Source organism: Protopterus annectens, chromosome 11.part0, assembly GCF_019279795.1.
Source record: "Protopterus annectens isolate FY-2018-M chromosome 11.part0, PAN1.0, whole genome shotgun sequence".
Lineage (NCBI taxonomy): Eukaryota > Metazoa > Chordata > Ceratodontiformes > Protopteridae > Protopterus > Protopterus annectens.
Window position 1 is genome coordinate 348,855,684 of NC_056745.1, and position 21,196 is coordinate 348,876,879.

At 41.9% G+C, this 21,196-nt stretch overlaps 1 protein-coding gene across 1 annotated transcript in view; it reads right to left on the reverse strand.

Moving 5' to 3' along the window:
- The window catches only part of LOC122815386 (epiphycan-like), a 365,285-nt gene that overhangs the window by 82,956 nt on the left and 261,133 nt on the right, over window positions 1–21,196 (reverse strand). The window contains exon 5 of the mRNA XM_044087852.1: window positions 19,501–19,703. Coding sequence (XP_043943787.1) covers window positions 19,501–19,703 — 203 coding nt within the window. The remainder of the gene's footprint in view (window positions 1–19,500; window positions 19,704–21,196) is intronic.

A 21,196-nucleotide genomic window follows, 5' to 3' on the forward strand; every position in this document is an offset into this window, starting at 1 on the left:
GTCACAAGATCAGGTTTCAAACTGTCTTACAGACAGGACCCACAGGGTTAGAGTTGCTGGCACTATGTCAGACACCATGCCAGTCACATGTGGTCTCACACAGGGCTCAGTCCTTGGCCCCTATTGTTTGTTATCTACTTCTCAGAAGTACAGTCCAACATGGGAGGACTTTGGCTGACAAAGTTTGCAGATGACTGCACACTGGGTGCCATAGTGGACAGTGCATCAGACACGGATATCCTTCAGAAGGGGCCCACGGACACTGATAGCTGGTGCCAGAGCCATGGCCTGAAGACAACTTGCAAAACATGTGTAGTCATACCCTTCAGGAAAGCAAGGTAACCCCAAGCTACCATATAGGTGGCAATCCTCTAAGCACAGGGAAGGTTATCATGGACCTGGGGACCCAGGTTGACAGTCACTGTTCTGATGACACTCACATTGCTAAAGTGGCTAGTAGGACCTTCTACATTGTCCACATGATCAGGAAGGGATCCACATCCAGATCTAGTGGGTCATTGTTCCCCTGTACTCTTCACTTATCGGACCGGTGATCTGGTACACTGCCTTATCTGGATGTATCTCACCTGACATCTGCAGCAAGTGGGGAGACCCTGAATGTCCCCAACAAAAGGATAAAGGGTCTCCAACATCTGTCATATGCTGCCAGATTGGAAACACTACAGCTCTATTCAGTCACATACTGTCTGCTTAGAGGTGACATGTGCATGACATGCAAGCATGTCCAACCAGGGATTAATGGACATGCTCCACCTCAAAATCTTCAGATCCACCTGAACCAATAGTGCAAGTGACTTACACCGTAGCAGGGATGTACATTGGACATGTTGGAGGGTGGATTTATCACTCGGAGACTCCTATGCTGTGGAATACAATCACGGTCCATGTGAGTCACAGCACCTTGCTGGCTCTGTTCAAGAGGTATCCTGACCTGTGGATGGGAAATCATAGGTTTACCCGGGGATCGTCACTGTGTCACTGCTGGAGACAGGCACGTCAAACTAATGGGCACAGTACTGTTTCCATATAAGGGGTGGCGTCGCAACCAGACTCTGGACTAGGCTTAGAACTGCCTTGGGGCAGATAGCCTAGTATGAACCTATGAACCTATCTGACCATGTTGCATTATGTTCAGATGTGAACTACTTACAGCGTCCTCAACCAACTGCAGTAGTGTATTCCACAACATGGGTGTACATTGGCAAACACTACCGATGTGCCCAAGGCCATTTCTAATGGTTATTGGATAGTGTGTTTGTCCATCAACACATCATAAGTGCAGTTTGGCATGACATATGTCTTGTTTTGTATACTGTGCCTCTGTCTACCTGTGACACAACATTGATACCCAGGGTATACCTACCATCTCCCATCCACTCGTTAGGATCCCTGTTGAGTAGAATAAATGAGTGACTCTATGGATAACCTGTACTGGTAGTTTACTCATGCGTGGTGGTGGCTTCTGTGTTATGGATAATGCAGTACAGCTTGTCCTATGTATGTCAGTGCTGGGGTTCAGGTCCCTCATGTGCATATCTCCCTGCCATTCACATTGTACAAGATACGGCATGTGCATAGCTGACAGCTTGGACATGGCTTTCTACATCAGGCACAGCTTGTGTCTGGGTGGCCAACATGGCAGTGTGTGTAACTGCATTCTGTTTAATCAGGCGACACATTACATGTGTTCCAGCTCTTTGATACTCCTGGTGAGGTACTGTTGTGGACTTTACAGTTGCTGAATCTATCTGCTGAGGTACACCACACAGGCGCTGTTGTGGTCATTTGTAATGCTGCTGAAAGATAACTGCAAAACCACAATGACCTCCCCTTAGCTAGATGTCATAACCCTCATGATTAGGTTGGTATATGGATTGTTGCTGTTAACCCTACAGCCACATTTTTGTCAATGCAGGATATCTATCACCTTGTGTCCCCATTCTGGCATTACATGTTAGGAATGTCATGGAGTGCGACACCTATGTGGGAATTGGTGGTCACTTACTGGATTATCCACAGAGGCTGACTATACTGTTTTCACCATTTAACATGCTGACATGGCTATGGCACCAGCTGTCTGTTTCTATGTGGCCCTTTTATGGGATGCTTGTGTCAGCTGGTGTATCAGATATGTCAGGCGGCTTGTTGTCCTCTACAAACATGTTCCAGCACAGTCCTTACTTGTTGGCCTGTACCTATGGGGCATATATACCAGATGGTGAAGGTCCCAGGACCAAGCTTTGTGGGATGCCTGTTATATGTGGTTTGTAGTCTGACATGGCTGCTGCATGTCTGACCATGTCAGTTCTGTCGTTGGTCTGGTTTGCAACCCCTCCCATGACATTGGGGTGTATATATCAGCTGGTGAGCAAATCTATCACGGAACACATAGGGTATTGTACAGAAGGCTTTGCAAGGTCCGGCAACACTGTGTGGACCACATTGCCCTCATCACTGACTTCAAGTACTGTTTCAACTGAGTCACACATGTTTAGGGGTGGGGTCTGCACTTTGTAAACCCACACTGGGTAGGGTCGGGTGTCAATAGATCCACAATATCATTATGTCTGTGGTACATGCTGGTCCTTTCCATAGCTGTGCAGACCAAACCTCTCATGATTCTGTGGTGGTTGTTTTCCTATCCATTCAGGAGACACCTTTGTTGAGAACACCCACTGTTGTTGTACACTGCTCTTTGGAGTGCGTACCCTGTGGTAAGGGTGACATAATGTCAGGGAGGCGGCAGTCTGCTGGGGAAGGTATTTGGCATTATGGGGGGGGGTTTGCACTGCACATGTCAGGATGTCTGTTGGCCATACCTGTGTGTGTCTGGTATGTTGTTTGTAATATCGGTGTGATCGGAGCATATCCAGGAATCAACAACATGCTTACTACCATCATTTGCAACAGCCTTGGGGTTATCTGTAGTGTCCTGTACAATCTGTATCATAATGGGTTCATACTAGGCTACCCCTAGGGCATCTGTAAGCCTGCATGTCCATTTTGTTTGATGGATTCTGGGGAATTGTTTACACCTGTGTCAGTGCTAGTATGATACCAGGGGTATAGTGACAAACAGCTCAGAAGCTGACTTCACACTTCTTCGGACTGAGATGGTATCCATTAAGCCCACTGGGCCAGTGGAAACCACAACACACAATGGTGACTCCTGCACAGACACTTTATCCGGACATCTCCGAGTAAGCATGGACCATGCAATCACAAATGAGAATGACACCTTCACCACCAAGGGAAAGTGGCCTGTCTGGTGGACCCCAGCCATAAACAAACTGTATAACAGATGAAGGATACTAATGCAAGACAGAGCTACATCTCCAGAATGTAAGGCAGCTGTGATCAGCAGTAGTAGAAAGCTACATTCTCACATAAAGACACCCAAGTTCAACTTGGGGACATAAATCACCACAGGCGATGAAGGTAACCACACTGCTTTCTTCAGTTATGTCTGGCGCCTGGGTGGGAACCCTCATATATGCTCAGATTTGGTACACAACAACTTATATCCCAGGGACCTGACAGATATTACTGACACCCTGGCAGACCAGTTCAGTGCAATGTACCCCTCCCTCACCCCAAGACATGATAGTTATCACAGCTGTATGTAACCTCACTGTCATCCTGGATGTCCATGTGAGAGCCGCAGTCAGCAGAGGCAGTACACAGCATCAATGGGACCTGATGGTATCCCCAGTTGCATGCTATGTGAACTACAGATGGAGATAAACCTGTATATGCAGATCCTATTTAACCTTAGCCTTGCTACAGGATCTGTACCTGAACACTGGCGTGCGGCAACAGTGGTCCCACTCCACAAAGGAGATGCCTCCACAGACCCTGGCAGCTACCACCACACAAGCTTAAACAGCCTTGTCTGCAAAGCTTTGTGAAGGGTCATTATGGAGCTTCCACACAGAGACATTGGTGTCCTACAGACCCTTGATCACACCCAATTCAGCTTTGTACAGTGCAGATCCTGCGTTTTGCACCAAGTTGACTACTTTGAAACTGTCAGTAGAGCCGTTGATGAGGGCTACACAGTCCACACAACCTACCTGCGCTTGGCTAAGGCCTTTGACACAATACCCCACTCAGGCATCATAGACAAGCTCAACAGCTGAAATATAACACCATATGTCACAGCATAGGTTGCAAAATGGCTCAGAAACAGAACCCATAATGTCAACATTGCAGGTGCCTTGTCAGGTTCAAAGCCAGTCACAAGTGGTGTCCCACAAGGTTGTGTCCTGGGACCTCTCTTATTTGGTATTTACTTTTCAGATGTGAAAGCAAACATAGGAGGGTTGTGGCCGACAAAGTTTACAGATGACTGCAACCTGGGCACCATAGTGAATACATCAGCCAGCACACACATCCTACAGACTGCCGTCACACTGACAGATAGCTGGTGCTGGACTCATGGCCTAAAACTGACTGCGACTGATGTGTAGCCATCCCCTTTGGGAGGAACACAGTACCCACAGATCTGTACATAGACAGCAACCCAATGAGTACAGGAAACAAATCAGACAGCTGGGGACACATGTAGATAGTGACATCTCATTTGACACCCATGTTGCCAAAGTTGTTTGACATACTTTCTATCTTGGCCACCTTATCATGGAGGTATTCCATCCAGACCATAGGAGGTCATTGTACCACTATACTTCTCCTTATCAGGCCAATGCTTGAATACAACGCCCCATTTGGTATGTACCTCAACCAGCACTTGCAGCAGCTGGAGAGACCCCACAAGTACCTTACCATGACGATCAGGGATCTACAACACATGTCATATACTTCCAGAATAACTAAAAACAAGCTTTTTCAGTGTCATACCACATACATTACAGGTGACCTATGCCTGACATACAAGACCATGTCCGATCAGGATTTGGTAGACATGCTCCACTGCAAGCAATCCACATCCACCAGAAACATGGGAGCTAAAGATTTGAACCTCAGCACATACATGTATAGGACATGCTGAAGGGACAGAGTCATAACTCAGAGGCATCTCAAACTCTAGCAGAGTATCCCAGTTCATGTTAGACAGAGTACCTCACTGACTCTCTTCAAGAGACATCTGGACAGCTGCATGTGGACAGGGGCACAGACTGGACAGAGGCATAGTCACATTATTCAATTATGTAAGGTGGTCATAATGTGTCACTACTAAGTCAGAGGCACAATATTTCGTATCTATGCAGTACACATATTACCACTATGAGGGGTGGCAATAGCAATATTCATCAAGGACACCCTCACCTCATGGTTGGTGGCAACACACGATGCATTGTACACCATCCGGGTGCAATTAACCATAGGCAAGACTGCTCTGAAGTTTGTAGCATGTTACAGGCCATCCTCTGAAACTCAGGTACCTCACAGAGCTTTCATGAAAACAGTGGCGGGGATACATGTACCTGCAAACACCATCACACTGGGTGATCCCAACTATCCAAATATAGACTGGGATCAGTACTACAGCCACAACACTCTAGCCACAGGTTCCTACAGTTCATACACTCACATGCCATGGAAGAACTAGTCACCATCCCCACAAGAGGAGACAACATAGTAGATCTCATCATCACAAACATGGGCTCACAATGTTCAACACCAGAGGTATACCCATCATTGGTGAGATCAGATCATGACCTACTCTCAGTGGAAGTCCACATCCCACCTCCACCCCAGATAGAAAAGACCACAGTGCAGAACCTCTCAGAAGCCGACTACACACTTCTAATGACTGTTGTGGTCTCTTTCAAAACCCCAAGCCAGCAGACACCATTACCCAAGCCACTGTATCACTTACAACTGCCTTCTACCAGCACCTTCAAGACTGCATGGATGAGGCAATCCCAAACAAAACACAGACTCGTTGTACCAGAGGCAAGCGTCCAGTGTGGTGGACCTCAGCCATAAACAAGCACTACAACACAAGGAAGGAGGTACTACAAGATAGGCCGATCTCCGTGGATGGGTAGACCACCCTGCTCAATATAGGTGAAACACTGAGTTCCCCATGAAATCATCCAAGGCGAATATTGGGAGTAAACCCACTAAGGGCTCACGGGACAACAATGAGGCCTTTTATAGATCGTTACACACCTGGGAGGAAACTCCCAGATATGCTCAGAATAGGCTCAGAATGCTGTAAATATCACTGAACCTATAGACATTGCCAACATACTGGCTGACAGGTTCAGTGCAGATTGCTCCACCCACCCCTCCACCACAACTGGAGAGATATGTATGAAAGAGGATTGTAGCCCCAAACATCTCAAATGCTCAGGTGGGAACTGCTCTATCCAAGGGAAAGGGCGCAGCATCCATGGGACCAGATGGTGTCCCTGGTTTTGTGCTCCATGAACTCACTCAAGAATTCAACCCGCAGTCAGGGCAGCTGTATGATCTTAGCCTCAAGTCAGGATATGTTCCCAAGGAGTGGCATATGTCAATGGTGGACCCACTTCACATGGGGGTGCCTCCACCGACCACGGAAACTACCATCCCATCAGCTTGACAAGCAGGGTCTGCTAAGCTATGGAGAAGATCATAATGGAAGTCATAGATGAGGACATAGGGGACTTGCAGACATTAGATCCAACCCAGTTAGGCTTTGTTGAGGGCAGATCATGCCTTTTAAACTTGGTTGACTGTTTCATAACAGACACCAAGGCCATTGACAAGGGCAAGGCACTCCACACAGCCTACCTTGACCTGGCAAAGGCTTTCAACACAATACCCACTTGGGTATCATTGAAAACATCACCAGCTAAAATGTGAACCCATACATCACAGGATGGGTTGCAAACCCGACTACGTGACAGAACAGACAGGTTCAGACTTGCTGGTGCCATGTCACACTCCACAACTGTCACAAGTGGTGTCCCACAGGGCTCAGTCCTGGGCCCACTATTGCTCAGCATCTACTTTTCAGAAGTACAAGCAAACACAGCAGGATTATGGCTGACAAAGTTTGAAGATGACTGCAGACTGGGAACCATAGTTGGACACCCATCTGACACAGACATCCTTCAGAAGGGTGTCATAGTCACGGATAACTGGTGCCAGAGCCATGGCCTTACATTACACACTAAACAATGCATAGCCGTACCCTTTGGGAAGAACAAGGTTACCACTAGTTCCCATGTAGGTGGCAATCCTCTAAGCACACAGGAGGTTATCAGGGACCTGGGCACCCAGGTTGAGAGTAACCTTTTGTTTGACACTCACGTTGCCAGGGTAGTTAGGTAGAACTTCTACATTGCCCACCTCATCATGCAGGGATTCACATCTAGATCCAGGGCGGTCATTGTTCGCCTGTACTCTTCACTCATTGGACCATTGATTGAGTGCAATGCCCCATTCAGCATGTATATGACCCGACACCTATGGCAATTGGATGGGCCCACAGATTCCTCGACAGGAGGAGAAAGGGTCTCAAACATATTTCTTATGCTGCCCGACTGGAGGAATTCCAGCTTGATTCCGTGACTTACCGTCTGCTCAGAGGTGACCTGTGCCTGACATCCAAGGCCATGTCCAAACCTGAGTTAATGTACAGCTTCACCTCAAGACCTCTACATCCATCAGAACTACAGTGGCAGGAGATTTAAACCTCAACACAGATATTAATAGGATGTGCTGGAGGGACAGATTCTTCAACCAGAGAGTCCCTATGCTGTGGAACAACATCCTGGTACATGTGAGGCTGAGTACCTCACTGGCTTTGTTCAAGTGAGATCTTAATCAATGGATGGGAGATTGCAGGTATGCCCCAGGGATAACCTCAGTATCACTGCTTGTCAGAGGCACAGCAATATAATGGGCAAATTATCCGTCAGAGTGAAGGTGCGGCAGACTCCACGGAACTCTGGTCTAGGCTTATAAATGCCCTAGGGCAGATAGCCTAGTATGAACCTGTGAACCTGTGAACATAGGCCTGGGGCAGTTGCTGCTATTAGGACAGTGGTCTGCAGCAAGCTATATAGTAGTAGTCAGTTTTAGCCATTGGTGTTTGACCATGGCTAATGCATGTTGCTTCTTGTTGTGGTAACAACAGGGGTGTGTGGTTATCCATGCCATTTATTGGTAGTCACCCTCATTTTGTATCTTGTTCCATGTTTTTGCACATGTACATCACTGTATGAGGTGTGACCCTGGTAGTGTCAGGGTGCTGATGTGCGCTTTGACCCTGTTTTCTATTACAGCACTGATATGTGCATTCCCTATACTGTGTGCATTTACACTGCACACATCTTGCTGTTTATACCTTTGGCATTGGGTAGCATTACATCTAGGTTCCTATCCCTTGTGATAGCTATGAGGTGGGTTTGTGTTTTGTGGTTTATGATTGGTGAGGGTGGATGTTAGTCATGGTCCTCAGGTGTGCATATGATACATGGTATTACATTACTTAACACATGGCATTCATACCTCGGATGGTGCTGCAGGGCTGCCTCTGTCGGATGCACATACTACACTCCCTGTACATTTGGAAGCAGGTTGTGTCATGTTAGGCATCCCTGTTACTGTATGAGTGAGTCAGAGTGGGTATCAGTCCCAGTGTTCCTACTGACCAAGCATATGTGCTATCCGTTGCCTCTTTGCCAAGGCCAGGGCATACTGGGCACGCCTCCTTCTGCCTACTGGGACAAGGTCAGGTTGTTCCTCCTCCAAGTCACCCCCTGCCTGTGGTGGCCTTGGCAATGGTGGGGGGATGTTTGGCCCAGCCCTGTGCTGGTCCTGCTGCAGCTGTTTCCGCGGGATCATATTATGTAGCATAGCACATATCATGATCATTTGGGTACATGTAGTTGGTGTGTACTGCAAAGCTCCACCAGGCGTGTCCAGACACGGAACCGTGACTTGAGCAGCCCAAACACACGCCCTATGATATTGCTTGTTTGTGCGTGTGCCTGCTTATGGCTTTTCTGTTTGGGTGTGTGTGCATTTCTGATGGGTGTCATCAGCCACGGCTCAAGTGCATAACCAGCATCCCCACTAGGTGTCCGTGTGGGAAGTCCCCATTGGCAAATGATTGGTACAGCTCGTCAGATGCCAGATGTGGGAATCGTGGTAGCTACCAGGGCAGCCAGCACACACATTCATTATTATGCCCTGGGCATCACACACGACCTGGCAGTTGATGGAGGGTATCCCTTGCGGTTAATGTAGACTCTACCCCGCTCACCAGCTGGTGCCTTGATGCGTATGTGCGTGCAGTCTATTGCACCCAGCACCTCAGGGTATCCCGCTATTTGCTGGAAGAGTCGCATATTGCTGGCCACAACCTCACGGTCACTAGGGACATATATATGATCACTGACATGTGGTGACATGGCATCCAGGAACTGGTGCAGTACCCTGGAGGCTGATGCCTGTGATATCCCCATCATATCGCCAGTTGGTCTCTGAAAGGTACCTGTTGCTAGTATTCTTAGGCCAGCACATACCTTGGTTTCCACTGGGATGGGTTCCCCTCTGTTGGTTCTGTGTGTGAGGCGTGGCCTGCACAGCTCAACAATCTGCTGCAGGAGCTCTCTGTCCACTCTATAGCGCTCTACTATCTCCAGCTCATGTAACCCATGGTAGGTGACCCTAGGCCTGTATACTCTTCTCCTTCTCCTCACTCTGGGTTGTCTGTCAGCATCTGCATTATCACCAACCTCGGCAATTCGCCTATGTCTGATTATAACAGCTATGGCAGCCCCTAGCATTTCTGCTCTGAGTTCAGCTTTTTTCAGGTTTCAACTCTGATAGCTTAGTTTCTGGCAGTATCTCTTGTGAGAAACAGCCTGCACTGCTCTTTGTTGTGTTTTAAGTGCTGGGTTGGGCTTCTAGTCTGCCTGTGTAATTGCCTGCTTCTAATTGTTTCCACCAATTAACTTTAGTAGTATCTTCTGGCAGTTTCCTGTATTTTGGTTGTTTCCTATTTCCTCTCTGTTTCCTGAGGGGAGCAATGTGCACACCGGCTTACACGCTCACAGTAACTTAAGCGCGTGTACACATCCCTACACGGTGTTACAGCGCGCACATCCTTACGGTGTTAGCTAGGCTGATTCATGCTAAAAGCAGCACACTGCCTTACACCGCGTGCGCCAGCAAACCGTTGTAAACAGTTTGCAACACGCTCCCACAAGTAGAACCTGCCTTACAGCGCTGCAGCGGCATGCCGCGTATTTCAAGAAACTTAGAGTGTAGGGATGGCGTATGCCCTCAATTTCTTGACATTCCCAGTGTTCTGTTGGGACACACCTCCCTCCCTGATGTCTGTCTGTCATCTCTTACCTTACATTGCCCTCCAATCTGGTACATTTCTTTCTATCCTTCCCCATGATGTCACCTACCTCTTACTCTGTTCCTCCCCTTCTCTAACTCTTACACGACTCAGAAAGTGCTCATTACTTATGTGGCAGTGTGATTCAGTATTGTAAGCCTCATTTACATAGGATTGCCTAGTAATGCTTAGTTACATATCTTACCGGAGCTTCCCCTCCTTGACAACCACTAAGCGGAGGCCATATTGTTTTGGCTCTGCAAGTCCCTCCATTGACATTTCATGTAAGACATAGATCCCACAATTGTGGGCTTATAAGCTTCGGTTTTCAGTTTTAGGTAGCGCACCCGTTTGCGGGTGTGCGCTTCAGTTAAACACATAAATCCCGTGAAAAAAAAAAAGTTATATAACTTTTTTCAACACTTTCATGCCAATGGCCACATATTTGGCCATTGGCATGCTTAATGTAACAAATGCACCCTTTATTTGGAGCTGACATAGCTCCGTTTTTAATTGCAGAAATGTACTCAGTTGTCAGCTGAGTACATTTCTGCAACTAACACGTCCGTTACGGACTGGTTTGAGCTTCGTGGATCGCTCACATACCTCATTTGCATATCTTGGAGCTGCAAATGAGGTATTGGCTATTCCACGCCCACTCCGTGTAAGAGACGTGTTAGCTGTCTCTTACACGGAGATTTGGGCTGTTGCTGAATCAGGAGGCTTACACGGAGGCTTACACTACTCTTGAACTCCGTGTAAGCCTTCCTGAATCTGGCCCTTAGTTTTTGAAGGGGTATAAATTTGGAGAATTTTTGTATAGCTTGGGCAATTTTGTTGGTTGTAATCGCTGAGTCCTGTTTCGTCCAGTAGCTAGAATGTATACATTCTTTGTTGTATTTAATAGAGATAATAACTTTATATACATTCGAGATCATTTTTTTTTTTTTGCAGTGAAATAAGTCCCATAGGGTTTTACATGCAGATATATCTGTGTCTGAAATATTAAGACCATCCCAGAACTTACAACATAACTCTTTTAATTGTCTTAGTATGACTGTATATTTGGACTGGAGATTTAATTTGTTCCTCATGGTAGCTACTGAAACATGCTTAAATGGAAGAAAGTCTACTATAGATTTATCCCTCAGCAGTGGATAAAGATCTAGGTTAGTCATCCTATCATTTAACTTGATGTTAGGGTTAAGGTGAATGGGCTGAAGTGTCATATAAGCAGAATATAAATTCAAGGAATCAAATAGATTCTGAATGATTATGATTTTGTCCTTTAGATCCCTATGTACTCTATATTTCTTCCTACTGTCCTTATCCAAAAAGGGGAGTGCCTTTGGGTTAAACTGAAGTGTTCTAATATAGTTGTAATATAGTTTCACCCAGTTCGGATACCACATAGTGGAATCATTCTTATATTTTGCGATGGTGATTATTCTGCTACACTTGTTAATTTCATAGTACAGTCTGAGGTCGGGGAGGCCCATACCACCTTTTTCCTTTGGGTATATAAGTTTCTGGTAGCATATTCTAGTGGGTTTGGGGTACCATAAAAATTTCGAGAGCTCTTTGTGGGTGTTCTTAAAGAATTTATTTTGCATCAGGGTGTTAGATGCGTTGAATATGAATAACAATCTCGGGAGTACATTCATTGTTATGATGGCAATTTTGGATAAGAAAGGAAGCTTAAGTTGTACCCATCTGTCCAGGTCTTTTTGTATAGTTGACCATAAGTTACTTATATTTTCCTGATAGTATTTATGTGGGTCATGATAAAATGAGATTCCCAGATAATGCAGTTGGTCTTTAATCTTGATCTTCTGTGGTTTAAATATATTGGGGTACTGCAAGAAGGTATTTAATGGGAAGATTATCGACTAGTCCATATTCATTTTATAGTTAGAGAACTTGGAGAATGTATCTATTGATTTTATAATTTTACAGAAATCTGAACTAGGAAGGGAGTAATATATGTTTAAATCGACTGCATAGGCAGAAAGTGAAATTTTTGTATTAAATAAAACAGGGATGCTGTAAAAAAGTTTTCTGTTTTATTAGTAAGAATAATGGTTCAATAAACAAATTAAATAAGAGAGGTGATATGAGACAACCCTGTCTTACCCCATTATTAATTTCTATTCTCGTTAAACTATATTTATTTATTTGTAATATGGTATAGGCCCTCATATGAAGGGTATTAATATACTGGATGAATTGTGCAGGAATGTTAAATTTTGGAAGAATAGCTGTTAAGAACTCCTTGTTAATTCGGTCAAATGCTTTAGAAGCTTCAATAGCTAAAGTATATATGGGTATTTGTTTCATCGAAGGTAATGATATCATTTCATCAAGTGTAAGTGTTTGGTCCACTGTTTGCCTATGGTTAATAAACCCAGATTGTTCTGGCGATATAATATTTGTGATAACAGATCTAAGTCTAGTAGCTAAGATAGTCGCCATAATTTTCATATCTAAATTAATAATAGAAATGGGCCTATAATTATGAGGGTTTGTCATGTCAGAATTAGGTTTAGGATGTAAAATAGTTCTAGAGGCATTTAAATGGAGATCGCTAATACTAAATTGTGTAATATATGTAAAAAGATGATACAGAATAGTAGAATTTTTTGGAATGAAACATTTATAAAATTCAGCTGATAAGCCATCTGGGCCCGGTGCTTTGTTACTCTTTAAACTATTAATTGCCGTAATAATTTCCGTTTGTGTAAAGTCAGCCGATAAAGAGTCCTGATGTTGTTCATTGATTTTGGGGAATGTTAATTGCTTAAGAAATAAATGCAATTCCTGGTCACCATAAGATGGAGGAAGGGGGTTATAAACATTTGTATAGATCTTCTCAAATACTTTGATTATGTCCTGTGTATTACTGTATTTTTTATCTTGGAAAGTAATCTCTGAAATAGTGGGGATAGGTTTATGGTGGTTAAGTAACCTTGCTAAAAATTTAGAAGGGAGTTGAGCCCATTGCGAGTAGTTAGCTAGGTTTTTAATTTCCTGAAATTATAGGTTCTCTGCCTGAAGTGATAAAAGGTTTCCTTGCAGTTGGGTTATATTATTTTTCCAAATCCAAGGAGTTGTTCTGTTGTAATTCTATTTCAAGTTTAGCTATTTCTTTCATGATGTTATTTTATTTATTGAGAGTAATTTTCCTATGGAACGAAGATTTATTAATTAATACCCCCCCTGATCATTACTTTCGTAGTAGCCCATGTTATATCAATCGGCCAGTCATCCTCAGATATGGATTGAATACATTTATCAAGAAGTGTTTCAATTTCTTGCAGAATATCATCTTTTTTAAGTAAATTAGGGTTTAAATGCCACCATAATGTTCTATTTTTCGGGATGTAATTAGATGCCCAATCTATAACTAATGTAATTCTGGAATGGTCTGTGAAAAACCTAGGTTCTGTATATAATGAGAAGACATAATTCAGAAAGATATCGGAAATTAAGAAGAAATCCAGCCTGGACCAGCACTTGTAGCATTGAGAGAAAAAAGTAAACCCTTTATTGGGTATATGTGGAGAATGGCAGGTATGTGGGTCAAATAAGTTGAAGTCGCTTTTAATTTCAGAGATTGCCATTGAAGCTTGAATATTATATTTGGATTTAGTATTGGTTCTGTCTGGCTCTGGGTCTTGAATGGAGTTCCAATCTCCCCCTAAGATGTAATAGTGATTAGGGAAGGACCTCAGCAAATTATAGATATTCATCAGAAAGTTCTGTTGCAGAGTGCACGGAGCATAAATATTAACAACTAAAATTGGTTTATCTAAAAGATTAATTTTAGTTACGAAGTAGCACTATCTATCTTCTGGATTTGAATCCTGTCTTATGATATCATACTGGAAGGAATTTTTGATGATGATAGCCACCCCTACCTTATTAGTTTTATTTCCTGCGGCTATAATAGTTTTAATCCACTTTTTCCTCAGGATGGGGCTCCACTGTTCATTTAATAAATGGGTTTCCTGTACCATAATAAAATCTAATTTGGCTTTAAAAACTAAGTGTAGGAAGAGTTTTCTTTTTTTTATCTGCTTGTAGCCCCTTAACATTCCATGAAGCTAATGTCCACATGCGATCAGTAAGGAGTGTAATTGTTGCTTGTGTTTAATAATTGTCTGGGTAAATAGAGTTTGTACAAAAGGATGCCATAGATAAAACATTTTCTCTGGATATAGATGAGAAACTCTTCCTGTTATAATCCTGTGCCTATCCACTAAATCTCCTAACCCGGAAGAGCATGGGATACACCTGGCTGTTTGATAAAAAGCTGATAAGTTGAAAAAATAACAAATCTTTTTCATTTTTATTAACTTGGCCTCGCACCTTGAGATGTATCCCATCCCAAAAAACCTATCTCTACAGAGCATAGAAAACTGAACTATCCTTACAAACCAACCCTGGTCCACAGATCATAGCAAAAAAAAAAAAAAAAAGATGTTGTGAGATTTACATAATATCCAAACAAAGCTATGTAGACAAATAATTAGAGAGGATCTGTCATAATTGCGATTTTTCTATATAACATTAAAGTTTAATAACAACACTATCTAAACATGAACTAATCAAGTTCAGGCTTATAAAAAAGAGGCCCTCAAAAGGGAATATTCCCCTTATAATAGAAATTGTAGACTGAACTTGAAGAAAGTTCGACTATAATAATACAGAATCCTCCACCACCTCTCAACAGGGTGATAATTTGCGTTACAACAAGATGTAAGTTATGATATTTTTGACACTGTGTTCCTTTAATCTCATGTCAGCTTATACGCCGAAACCTAGAATCATATGTGATCAGTACTCATCCCCCCTCGTACAGCAGGGGTAGAATAACATTCTCAAGCCATACATGTATAAATGGAAGTCTTACGGACACTTCCCGTGTAGATCAATGTATACACGTTTCTTTGATCACACACACTTTGTCATGCTGGTTTACAACTGCTCATATCCAATGAACTAGCAGAAAAAGAAAAACTTTTCATATATTAAGCATATGAATGAGACTTAAAGGTAAAAACAAAGTTCAAATCCATATCAGGTCAACCCGTATTGGGATGAGGGAGTTAAGTAACCTCTATAAATTCAGACTCTAGATATCACTAAAGAACTTTCGCAAAGCTAAATTAAACTGTTACCAACATGTTTTTCTAGGTATTAAGCAACAATATTAGGTTTTTATAAATACATTCCTTCAATCAATCATTTGTATGAATAAACGAGGAGGAAAAAAAAAAAACCACAAACTTTTAATTGCCATCCAAAGAATAACAGTCCGAATTAAGCGGAGTGGCTTAGTTAGCGTCCATAATCAGTCTCCTTTGCCAAAGCTACCTAATCTAAAAGTTCAATATCAGCGTTGCCAGAAGTTTAGTTTCTGCGCTGCTGTGCTGGAGATACACTGTCCTTTAGAATTAAAATTTGCCTGGTCTAGCCGTGTTATCTGCAAACTCATATTGACAGAGCTCTTTAAGGAGATCAGTTACTCATCAGAAATTCTTGAATCGTTCAACAAAGTGCAAATTAGATCATCCGTTTTACAAACTCCATGGATTAGCAACAAGTGATCTTTTTTCTTTTTCCTGGGTTAGCTCCTGTTCTACAAGTCGCTGCAGCTTTAATGAACTGTTGCTCCCTGAGAGATAAGGGTCATGGCGAACGTAAAAGTTCATCTGAGGTTCCGGTCTATAGGGAATTGTAGTTTGGCAACGCTACTCCGGACCATGAGGATGTTAGGCCTGGAAAGTTGCTGAATCTGTCGGGCTAGGCACCTAAAAGTAAAATCGAGGATGAAGCTGAAGCTGGTAAGGAGAATCACCGTTATATTACGCTAGTAAGCAGAACTTGTAATATTTATAATGGCAAACTGAATTTTAGATCCATTTCTCTACTTATGCCTTATGTGGTTCATTCTCCGGATTTAGCTTAAAGATTTTTATAAAGGTTGATGCTGCTTCGCTATTATTGTTAACTGAGTACTTAATTCCTTGTTGCGAGAACTGAAGTATGTTAGGGTATTTCATTTGGAATTTAATCTGCTTGTTGATCAAAAAGGCACAGAACAGGGCTAGTTTCTGTCTTTCTATCTTTATTTGAGGTGGCAGATCTTGTGATATAGATATCTTAGAGCCATTCCATTCAACAAATGTTTTGCTTTTAGCAGCTAACAGTAGTTTGTTCACATGTTGATAATTAAGTATTTTAGCGTAGATATTTCTTGGTTTGATTAAGACTGGAGATGATCTAAGAGCCCTGTGTGCTCTTTCAATGGTAATTTGTTTAGCTTCTGAGTCGTTTCCTAAGAAAAGAGAGAATATTGCAGTTATGCTTTCCAGAACCTTGTTTTGCTCTATACTTTCAGGGATACCTCTAAATACAATGTTATTGTGTCTGGATCTGGCTTCAAGATCCATTACTTTTCTTTGTAACTCCTGGATGGAATTTGTATTAGAGTCAGATACATTTTGTATATTCTCTATTTTGCCATCCTGATCCATGATTTTAGTCTCTATTTTGTCCATCCTTGTGAGAATCTTATCTAATGATAAACTGACTGTTTGCAGCTGAGTAGAAAGGTTTTGAATTGCCTCATGTATAGGCTGAAGTGCAGTTTTTAGATCCTCTAAGTTGGAAGATTCTGATTTATTCTTATTTGTGGTTTTATTGGCCTCCTGGAGTTTATTTGTTCTGGCTCTTTTAGACGTATTATCCCTTTCAGGGGAGGCTAATGAAGAAAATTTTGTTTTAGTAACTTGGCTGTCCATTAGATCAGGTTCCTGTGACATTTTATTTACCCTCCTTGTTGAAACTCAAGCACTTCTTTCTCTGTGTTGTATTCAGATCTGAACCGGCCTAGAAGCAGTCACCATAGAAGTTTCACATGTGGCACAAGCTCCGCATCCGATCTGCTGCAATTTTACAATTCTTTTGAACTTTTTAAGATTTTAACCCCCTCAGGTAGGTAAAGCAGTATATTTATTGCCGGTTTTGGTTGAAATTGATTGAAGATGGTTTTGTCTCACTTAGATCTGGTAAAAAATTCTTAGATAAGTTACTACTCTGTGGTTCAGCACTGCTTACAGGACAGCAGCCATCTTGATCTCCGGTTGTGTTCTTATTTTTCACAATAGCAGTTGTTTGTATAGTAGACCCTATAGAGTTAGTGATAAGGCACATTTGTGCAGGATTAGTTTATCTGGTTAGTAAAGTATTATCCAATAAAAGGTTTTACTTTTTGAGAAACATCATTAAATCTACAAGTAGCAAGCTTAAATCTGAGGGAAAAAAATTGTAGCACTATGCATAAACCATAGAAGTTGAAAGGTATGTCCATATAAAACCTGTAACAAATCAATTGGTCTGCAAACACATACTTTAATAACCAGCTCTTAGCACTACTGTAGAGATCCTCCTGTCCACATACATCTTAGGGGAAAAGGAGAACTAGTCATGTCTACTAAAGAACAGTTTCCACAGTTGGCCTTTTAACTACAGGGTCACTGTCTGAAACCATGACATCAGTACTATAGATGGCGCTGTTGTAACAGAACATGATGTTTTATCTTATCTCATCACTAATATAGATATATATTCCTGCAACAGTTCATTTAATATTTTAGGCTATCTGAACAGATTTTGTCCTGCCTATACATATGCCAGAAGATTAAGTTCTCTTTTTAACATATGCCAGGTTTTCCAATGTATGATTTTCCTTGGCTGTGTATGCATTTAACTCAGTAAACTAGTAAAGATAAGATACAATGATGATCACTTCCAGTGATAGCATTTTGCCTTTTGAGACTGATGAATGCATGTGGGTATGTGCTGACCAAAAACACTCAGAAACATGTGTCATATTTTAATGTGCTTGCAACAATTACATACCCCTAATGAATGTTGTTCCAGGAATAAAATTTTCAGACTGCATTGAGTGAGTCACTAACAATAAAATTCACATTAGTTGTAGAGTTTTCACAAGTGTTTAGGTGTGAGTATGCAATCCATAAAGTCTGTCTTTTTTAAACTGGCAAGGTGGAAGGTTGGTATAATGGTTAAGGTGTTTAGCTTACAGACAGAAGGTGCAGGGTTTGACTCTCACATGGGAAAATTGGCTAGGCTTAAAATGGCCCACAAGGGCAGTTAGCCTAGTATGAAGCTATGAACAGATTTTTAGGGTCTGATTTTAGACATCTGGATGTGAGGATCCTCTATCAAATGTGCATCACAGGCATTGATGTGTTTATCACTGAATGACTGAGCCCCCTTCTTTCCCTGAATTTCCTCTTTTTGCCAGAAAACTCAGAACTGAACACATATGCCAATGCTGTGACGGCAGAAACATCTGGAACTTCTCTTCAGGCCCTGAATAGAATAGAACAGGTATTGGGCAGTAAAAGAATGAATGATTTTTCAAATGTAATTTTGATAAAAAAAAAATGAATAGAGTTCACCGAGTAGGGAAAAGAAAAAAAATGCTCAAAGGAGCAAATTATACCACACCCTAATATGGTCTCATTGTACCTGAACAAAGGATATATTGAACATTTCAAAGATGAGTGGCTCCCAGAGTCATTTATTCTTAATTATTTAGAAGGACTTTACTTTTTAATTACACAGTAAAAGATTTGTGACATATAACCAACATATAGAAACCAAAATATCAGAGGGCAAAACATTTAAAAAGTAGAACTGAAGAAGACATTTCAAAAAAGTGAAGACTTTAAAAGGGAAGTTATAGAATGCAACAATTCATTTAAAGAATGATTTTGATATCTTTAGAATAAATACAAATAAGTATGAAGAAAAAGGAATGAAAGTAAAAGACATCTACATAAAAAATCAAACATTTTGAAAGAATCAGACAATAAATTATGTACGTTATTAAATGTTATATTTAATGAACTACTAGTAAGCAGACCACCAGCAAGTAGGAATAAAATCATAAGTCACTTCTACAGCAAAGAGTTTGAAGAAATTTTATTAAATGAAATGCAATAAAACAAGGTGAAATTTTACTTTCAGACTGATATATATTCTGAACTATTTCATTTCATCATCAGATCTGCAAGAAACTGTTCAAGGAGACCTACACCATAATTAACATTCCACAATTTTAAGTCTTAACTTACTTTGAAAGCTTCATTTTTTATTGCAGTACGTCCAAGTTTGTTGTCGCTGGCATCGATGAGAGTCATGGTGCTAGGTAGTTCAGGGAGCTGTCTGAGTTGGTTTTCACGAATCACTAGTTCTTCCAAATGTGGAAGTTCTCTGAAAGCATCTTCATCAACCTCAGCAATCTGACTGGCTGTGACATCAATCTTCTTTAATTTGTCTTGTAAATTGAAAAAAAAAGAACTATTCTCATTGCACTGCACATAAGATTAAACAAATGTACAATGTTAATTCAGAAAAAAAGTCAATGTGGCTACCATATATCTGCAGGTCCTAAGTACAGGTATCTTGTTCCCTAATCTACTAACTTTTCACTTTTAAAGTGTAGGCAGAACTGTGTGTCCCTCCAGAGTGTGAAACAAAAATTACTACCATTTTAACCCCTACACTTTCCCTGCATTTTTTTGACTGGCCACTGTTTTGAACATTGCCTGGACCTGCAAAAGAAGTTTGTCCTAGCCTTTACTATGTCCTACTGCTTGCTATTTAACAACACGCAACCACTTTAACCCCTACAATTTCCCTGTGTTTTTTTCACTGGGCACTGTTTAGAACATTGCCTGGACCTGCAAAATAAGTGTGTCCTGGTCTTTACCATGTCCTACGACTCGCTATTTAACTTTAAGTAACCACTTTAACCCCTACACTTTCCCTGCAGTTTTTTGACTGGCCATTGTTTTGAACATTGCCTGGACCTGCAAAAGAAGTGTGTCCTAGCCTTTACTATGTCCTGCAGCTTGCTATTTAACAACAAGCAACCACTTTAACCCCTACAATTTCCCTGTGTTTTTTTGACTGGGCACTGTTTTAAACATTACCTGGACTTGCAAAAGAAGTGTGTCCTGGCCTTTACGGTGTCCTGCGGCTCGCTATTTAACTACAACCAATCACTTTAACCCCTACACTTTCCTTGTGTTTTTTTTGACTGGCTACTGTTTTGAACATTGCTTGGACCTGCAAATGAAGTGTGTCCTGGCCTTTACCATGTCCTGTGGCTCGCTATTTAACTACAAGCAACCACTTTAACCCCTACACTTTCCTTGCATTTTTTTGACTGACTACTGCTTTGAGCATTGCCTGGACCTGCAAAAAAAGTGTGTTCTGGCCATTACCATGTTCTGTGGCTCGCTATTTAACTACAAGCAACCACTTTAACCCCTACACTTTCCCTGTGTTTTTTTGACTGGCCACTGTTTTGAACATTGCCTAGTCCTGCAAAAGAAGTGTGTCCTGGCCTTTACCATGTCCTGTGGCTTGCTATTTAACTACAAGCAACCCTTTAAGTACGTGTAGAAAACCCAGATGACAGCTCTTAACTTTTTTACAGAGTAAACTCACTAGTTGACTGTTATCACAATGGTAGAAGAACCCAGCCGTCCAAATTCTTTTACTCTTAGACCCACACCTCTTCTGTAACTCCTGTTCCCTTACCACTCCATACTCTTTCCCTGTTATAATTCTCTTTTCACCCCTTTTCCATAGCACCTGTAATTTGCTCTCTAACACCCTGTCCCTTTTCCTCCTGTATGTTAAGATAGTTATGGCCCACCTGTTAAATGGGAGGCTAATAGCTAACATTCTGCTTTATTTATTGTAGCCTGCCTTTTGACTATTGCAGTTTTTTTTTCTCTTTAATGACTCTTTAAATCCCAC